General features: G+C 43.2%; 1 protein-coding gene across 1 annotated transcript in view; it reads left to right on the top strand. All coding sequences in view use genetic code 11, as the record gives it.

Moving 5' to 3' along the window:
- Positions 1 to 2,691: 2,691 nt before the first annotated feature.
- The window catches only part of EGR_09192 (putative ribonuclease ZC3H12C), a gene marked incomplete at both ends in the record, with an annotated part of 12,900 nt that continues 7,968 nt past the window's right edge, over positions 2,692 to 7,623 (top strand). Inside the window, 6 exons of the mRNA XM_024498441.1 lie at positions 2,692 to 2,769; positions 2,845 to 3,039; positions 3,631 to 3,848; positions 4,589 to 4,737; positions 5,846 to 5,938; positions 6,531 to 6,713. Coding sequence (XP_024347141.1) covers positions 2,692 to 2,769; positions 2,845 to 3,039; positions 3,631 to 3,848; positions 4,589 to 4,737; positions 5,846 to 5,938; positions 6,531 to 6,713 — 916 coding nt within the window. The remainder of the gene's footprint in view (positions 2,770 to 2,844; positions 3,040 to 3,630; positions 3,849 to 4,588; positions 4,738 to 5,845; positions 5,939 to 6,530; positions 6,714 to 7,623) is intronic.

Genomic DNA, 7,623 nt, shown 5'->3' with positions numbered 1-7,623 from the left:
ATGAGCCCCTGCGAAATTTACATTCCCGAATCGGCTTGAAAATCCCATTAATGGAAATCTGAGATTTTATTGCAGAAATTCAGAGTCAAAGTTGCCTTTAAAAAGTTACTGAAGTCTTTGGGTGTACTGATCAACCCCGTTGAGGTTGTACATTACATTTTTTGGGTCGCTCATCTGTTGTGGTCATATAACTCGCTGTTAATCAGCTCAACAAATTTCTTGCGGTGCTAGTGGCCGATTCTCGATGCACGGTTTCGCCACGCCTACCGAATAGGCGTCGCATAAGTTGCCTGTGTAGCCTGCTCAACTACCGCAGGCACCACCAGCGAGGGTGGTGACAGAAGTAAAAATGAACATGCAGACGTGCGCTCCGGGCAGTCTTGTCAGAGCGCACGGGCTGCCATCCATACCCACTGGATCTGACGCCTTTTGTTGGCCTAGACGGCGGTCTAGGCACCCACCACGAGTCTCGTGCTAGCACAGAATTGCCTCATGTGCCTTTTGTGCATTGCATTTGGACATGCCTGATATGGATTTGCAAGCACTTTTCGGGGTTGACTTTTATGTGCGAGTAGTAACTGAGGTACTTCCCAATTTTAAAGTTGTTGATTTTAGTTTACACCAGCATCAGGATAATACTTTTGGAAAATTGATCTCCGCTAGGCCGTGAGGTTTGGGTCAGCTGGAGTAGACCCGTTCACCATGTTTGAGAGCTTAATGAGAGCTCTGAAATCAGAGATAGCTAAGCCCGTCGGATCTGGATCCTTGAATCTCCTTGAAAGAGCTCAAATCTCCTCACTGGGCCTGTAAACAGGATTATGCATCTTTTTTTGGTAGGTTTTGGATTTGTGAAGCTTGGATGAGAAGCGGCTGTAGGCCGAAATAGGAACATATTGGGAAGGGGAGATCAAAATAAGTTTAGATTAAAGAAAAAGTAAAGACAGTTCAAACGCTTTATTTAGATTAGGTAAGAGACCACATTTAGATACATGATTCCTACCTTTGCAATTTAGTCCTAAGATTTCGAATTTTCCAAAATTTCTTGAGCTTACTCGGTACTTGACTCAGGTAAAAATTTTGTTTAAACACTAGAAAAACGACAATTTTTGATGCGTTTACTAGGAAACAGCAACTTTGATTGTTCCAAGCATTCGTTGTTTTAGTTTGTATAGGTAGTGGGGGTCCTGTTTGAAAGGCGCTCCTGCTACTGCGGCTGTCTGCACAGTTCCTTCCGATTGAACCCATTGGGGGTCATAATGAACGGGAAATCGAGGGAAGAAATAGATAAAATGCGGGCGTTCTTTAAAGAAACCAAGGTAAGTTTGTGGCCTCGGCGTACACTAGTTAAGTATATGTGTTGATGTTGCTCTTCTTATGGCTGTAGTACGTTACATTATGCTAACGCCATGGTTGTCACCAGGTTTTGTGTTTTAAACTTGTCCAGATAGACGGTGTAAATTAGAGGAGCATTTGTGTACGGTGATAACGGCATATTTGGACCTCAACTTGTGGTTTAATGTAACGTGGTGTAGTAAAATAGTATGTGTGGCTCAGAGTTAGTCATGGGACTTATTGTGCGTCTTGTTTATTGACTTTGCACATCATGCTTTGCGACCCTAGAATTCTGTGGTCATAGCTAATTCTGACGTTCCTAACTCCTGGAATTGAACTAGCCACTTTCCTCATAAACGTACTAAATGATTGCTGCTACCCACTGGTTTCCAAACAAATAAACCAGTCAATTTAAACCTCTTGTAAGTAAAATAGCACCCTTCTGCTGATTTATATATTTACGGCATGTTCTATGTTTTTGAATATTCTTTGTTGAAAAGACTGGCGTACCTTTACTCTTGGATGTTCTTCTCACTTATCGTTTGTTTGAATCGACGACTGCCTTAAACCTAAAATGTGTCCTTCTTTCTCTCGCCTAGAGCCCATCGAACAACTACTTGTTCATTGATGCAATCGATTTTGCTGAATGGACCGCGAAAATTGACAATATTGATCCGGAGGATCTCAAGGTTCTCTATGCTACGGCCATGTTTCTTATTGACCAAGGAAAATCTCCTGTTCAACTTGGGCATTGAAATCGAACTCTTGAAGCCGTTTGATTTCTCAATTAGGTGCTGTGATTAATGCTGTCTGTGATACTTCGCTTGACTAAGGCGGAATTATTCTTGTTTAATAAAGTGATACCTGTAAACCTTTCACAATCTTTCTAGACGACGGTAGAGCTAAGCGGTCTATTTCAAAGGCAATGTCACAGTCGGTGGCATTGTTCATTGAGATCGTTAACTAGCTTGTAACTTTCGGACAAAGTTTCTTGTTATTGACTGTCCGGTAAGCCCCTGGTACGTATCCTTGTTCCAGCATCGTCTCATTGTACACGTTTTCCCGATTTTTTGTCACCTGTCTTATTAGTAAATAAGTGATTTGTGTGGAAATCTTCTTTGTGTGTCTGGGATGCCTTAACGTCATTTCTACGCTGGGCCTTGTAATTACGTGAATTAAAAGGTGGCTAAGCAGGAATCCCACACCAACTGATTGATAGCTGTGCTTCTGGCATTCCTTTTATCGGTTTCTTGGTAGCCAGTTCTCCAATAACCACCTCTGGATCATCTGATTTTCCGCATCATCTGGATATCTATCTAATATGATTATACCTTTTTGCCTTTCATGTTTGTCGGGGAGATGTCGCGGGGTCAGCGAGAACTTTCTATCGCCCAACGCCGGCGTAGGCGTCACGTCTCTTCAACTCGCAGCAATGTGGTAAGCTAATTCCCCTTCCCTCTTTGGACTGATCTGAAATTCCCGCTTTCCTCTAATAAAAAAATTTAATGGCAGAATGACCTCGTTGGCATACCGTGGAAAGAGGAGAGGGATCTTCGAAAAGCCATCTACGACTCCCTGCGCGACCAGCATCTGACTCCCTCGCATCACTCTCTGCGTCCGTACAATCGCTGTAAGGCGACAGAGAAGAAGACGAGGAAAGCAGTGGTACCAGCGATGGCAGAGTCAGTGAAGACCGAGAAGGCCAAGGTGCGCTGTTGTATGCCTTGCTTCCCTTTATTTGCGAGTCTTTTCTGAGGCCTTTGCGCTGTGTGGTATAGAAAATGCATTTGCACATCCCTGTGATGTCGCTATCCTTGCAAGTTAAAACTGTGGCTTCCCATGATATGTATCGATAGTTTTTCATAGTTGTGCCCCCCCCCCCCCCCTTGTTCTGCTTGTCCGCTTACTTTCAAAGGTAAGCAAGAGTAGTTAACGCGCTTGCTAACGAGGCGTCATAATAGCCTCAGTCTTTCGAATAATCTCCATCTAGTTTTCCTTCCTTGGTCGAATAAACGAACGAGACGTCTCGTCTATAGCTAAAAACAATTTAGATTACCCTTTCCCCATAATAATCTTCCTTTGCTGATTTTGTGTGAGACATTTATTTTCAGTAATAAATTTGACCTTTGCTGCAACTTTTTACACAGTATCGTTTTTTTTCAACACCTCGATGAAAATAAGGTGTCCAAAAAGCTTTTACACTTTGTCAGTCCGTCCGGTTAATTTCTTTGTCCGGCTGGGTATCAAATTTCAATAAGACGGATGCATAACTCTGCGGATTTTTTGTCTTTTTCGTAGAAGATGGAGGGAGGCATCTCAACAAACCCCCACCCACGGAAGTCGCGTCCCCTGCCAGGCAGCCTGTCGCACCAATTCCTTCTCACCTCTTCCTACTCCCGCTCCTTTGCCCTCCTCTCCCTCACCTCTGCTGCCGCGCGACGCAGTCTCGCTCGTGCTGCTGCCACTGCCAAACCGCGCCCTAGGAATATCGTTTCTCGTGCAGGCTCCGCTTCTCGGTGAGTCGTTACTGTCGCTCCTACTGTCTCTGGTGCTACTCAGCTAGTCTCTATCTGCTTCAGCCTATCATCTATCTCCATAGTCACCGTCTGGCCATCTACCTGTCTCTAACTCTTCATTTGTGCCTATATCTGCTTACCACTTCGCCTTGATTTTGCCCATTGTTCACTTAGCCCATGACGAAATGGCCGAAACGTTTGGCTTAATGTCGATGGGTGATGAAATCCCTCTTTAGATTAGATCGCCGATTTCATCTTTAAGAAAGCGATTGTGTCTATTACTGCATAGCTATCCTGTAGAATTACCGGGCATGGTTGCAAATTTCTTTGCTGTGGCTCACGATAGTCCTAAATGTTGCCTGTTTAGAAATTTCATGTAATTGTTGGTTAGGAGTAAAATGTTACCTTATTGTTAGTTAATTTTCTACGACCTAAGGGATCTCAATGAGAAGAGTAATTTAACTAATGTTTTGGCTAATATTATCATTTTTTCAGAACAAAACTTGACTGGTTTCCCAATTAAAAAAGACGGGGATTCTTATATTTTATTGGCTATTCTGTCTTATACAATTATTTACCGAAATAATAGACTTTTGCACGTTTTCATCTGCCTCTCTCCGTATCCACCTATCTACCTATTGTCTTACCGATTTATCTATTTTTTTGCTTGTATGTCCACCTATTTGTACCTGCCTCTGTCTGTGTCTTCCTCTCTATCCATTCATCCTTCCATTCCATAGATCCCTCAAACGAGATAATAGTGGAAGACGTGGTTTTCGAGGCTGTGGGAACTCGGCGGTTATGAAAGCGGAGCAGAAGGAGGCGAAGGAGAAGGAGGACGTCTTTGAGGTGCTGGTGGAGGACGACGATGGTGAATTCGTTTCACAAAGTAGGGCCTTGCTCATCGTTCTTTGTTCGCTTCCTGAAATTTTGTAGATGCTTATAATGACCTCTGATTTAGTCATTGTTGGTGAGGTGCAAAAGCTCTGATCGTCAAATAGATAGGATGGGGAATTTTGTTTGAATAACTTCACTGGGTCTGCAAACTAGCTTTTTTTGGAGATCCAGTTCTATGAAGGTAACATCTGCAGCGGAACGGTTTGATATAATTGCAGCTTTTGATAATTAAAGGCCATGTCATGGCGAAATCATGCCACATTAAACTAGAGTGTTTCAGCTTTTATCCTCACACTTTAGTAATAAAATACAGGGTAATGAGTTCCGGCATTGAAGTACCGAAGCCGAAATCGTGAAGTCGAATATTCTGTGTCATTAACGGGTTGTTGAATGAAGCCATCCAGTGAGGTGGGACCTCTTCTTCATCGAATTGATTTATTCTTAGTACAACTCCTTTGTCTTAATGTCATCACTATTGGTGAGTTACTTGACTATTCAATGTAGTCATTCCCCTCCCTTACAATAAAATTTCGTAAGCATAATGCTGTCTCAGCAAATTTTTTCCCTTAGGAGCTCGCACCTATTCTCTGACAAGTTACTAGACGTGAGACTGTCATGAGTCGAGGCGGACAAGCCTCACGCTCGTGCTCAGCCTTCTTGTTGCATCTTAAACTGCTACTTTGTATTCGTAAGCGCCTTTCACGCCTCTTTCTTCATCTTAACCAATTCATTCGGCCTATAGATTGTATCTTGGAGATATGTGATATTACTTTTTATCCCTTAATCTCAATCAGTCGACTTTATTGTTCTAATGAGATAAATAATTTTCCCGTTTAAAGGTACTTTCTACGATTCCCTATTGGAACCTCTATGTGAAGTGTCTTTGGTGTTGTCTAATTCAATTGTAATATGAATTTAAGGAAGGTAAGAATTGCTTTAACTCTCAAAATAAGTGGGTATTTTTGGAGGCACACCCGAAACACGATCTGGTGAATTGATCCACAGATTGTCAGTTAGGAAAGCTACAGCGCTCCTTAGACCACGTAGGCTTTTGGCAGCAAACGAGTCCCGGAACGTGACCAATGCGTCCTCTGTGCTAGTCGTTAGCGAGACGTGTTTCAACGCTCTGCGCAGCGTAAGTGCAGCAGAGACGTCTGGCAGACGGGTGGCTAACGCTGCATCGTCTTTAGTGGGTAGGTGTGTTACGGCCGGTGGGACAGAGAGTTGAATGAAATTACAAAGTTGAAAGCTGCTACTTACGCGAGAGCGAGATGGAATGACCAAATAGCCATGGCCGTGATGCTCTATTTAGTATTGAGTGCTCCATTCTTGTAACCGGCTTCTCAATGTCTCAGTCACTGTCACAGTTGGGGAGATTGGCGCGCAGGTGATCGAAAGGTCGTGCATACTCGTGCATGTAATTGGAACAAGCATTATTCCACTACGTAACTTTGGGTGTCTCTCAAGCGTCACTCTCACGCTTTTTTGTGACTACTCGTCTGTGCCGATCGCTGTGACCCTATTTGGTAAGCCAGTATCAATCAAAAGACAAGAGGGAAACTCATGTGATGGTTCTCCATCATGGTCGTAGTTTAAATTTCAAAGCATTTTTGATCTCTTTGTCAATGTTAATTAGTTCATATGCCACGTCTTTTAGCTCCACAACAAAAGCGTTTTACCAATTTTGTACCGCCCAGTTGTCCATTTGAATTATTCTTCCCTCCTAAGTAATGTTTAAGTTAATGCACGTGTTTGTGTTTTTTCCCCTCCTCCCTTTCTAACCAGTCGTCTCCACTACGGCGGCGAACCGCTCGACTCCGCCTAAGATTGGTCAGTCAGCTGGGGCACGTACTCCGCCACCCCCATCACATCCACCGTCCACCTCTGCTCTGCCCCCCTCGCTGTGGCAGGACTCCCATGGTCTTCCTGTGGACACTCACGATTTTGTCGACTTTCTCTGCTTCTACGGTGAGTCTTCCTGTAAAATACCCAGTGTGGAGACTGTTTCTCTCGATGATTTCCAGCATAGGTAGTAACATATCCCGCTTCGGAGTAAAATTCATCCATTCACAAGGGATTCCTCGTCTCTCTGTCTTGATGGTTTGTTTGAAGACAGCCAACTGGTTAATAGATCATGAGAAAGTGTCATTAAAAGATTTCAATTTTTTTGTCTTAGTACAAGTAACTTCCATCATTTGATGTGTGTGCTATTCCCATGCTAGTCAAGCTTGAACTATCCGGGGTAGATGCCTTCTATGCCTTCCTGCGTTGTAATCAGTCAATGTGCTTTGACTTAAGCCCTCGTCAAGAAACTAGCAAAGGCGATTGAAAATTGTCAGGGGTATCCTGCTGTGCTGTCACCAAAGCAATGTCAAGTACCTTTTGAAGACTCCATGAAACATCCAATTGTGGAAGCAGCCTTATTATAACTGTACATATCGCCGTGGAAGCCAGCTTCATGAATGGCATCGGATTGCGGGAGAATGAAGTGAACGGCATTGCAATATTTAGAACTAAGGCTTTTAGTGTCCTAACTGTAGGCCAAAATGTGTAGGTGAAGCGACAATATTGATGCCTCCTCAAACATAAACAAATAATAATCAAGGTGAAATATCAGAGGGGAGATGTTGACTGTTAAACTTAGGATCACTCAAAGAAATTGAGCGTCTCATTTCTGGAGATTCGTACAGTAGGAGTAGAGGGACGTGTGACGCCTAAGTTATACCTGGTGAAGTTAAAAGGCAAGCTGATTTACCACGTTACGGTAATGCCTGAAAAGCTTCGGGTTATGAAAATGTGATTGTAAAGCTATAGCATTTGAGGTTTCCAGTATTCGTGATTACTTACTTCCACGTTTCCTGGAGAAGACTTCGTCTCT

Source organism: Echinococcus granulosus, assembly GCF_000524195.1.
Source record: "Echinococcus granulosus chromosome Unknown EG_S00136, whole genome shotgun sequence".
In the NCBI taxonomy this organism is placed as follows: domain Eukaryota; kingdom Metazoa; phylum Platyhelminthes; class Cestoda; order Cyclophyllidea; family Taeniidae; genus Echinococcus; species Echinococcus granulosus.
This window is presented reverse-complemented; position numbering and strand designations above follow the sequence as displayed.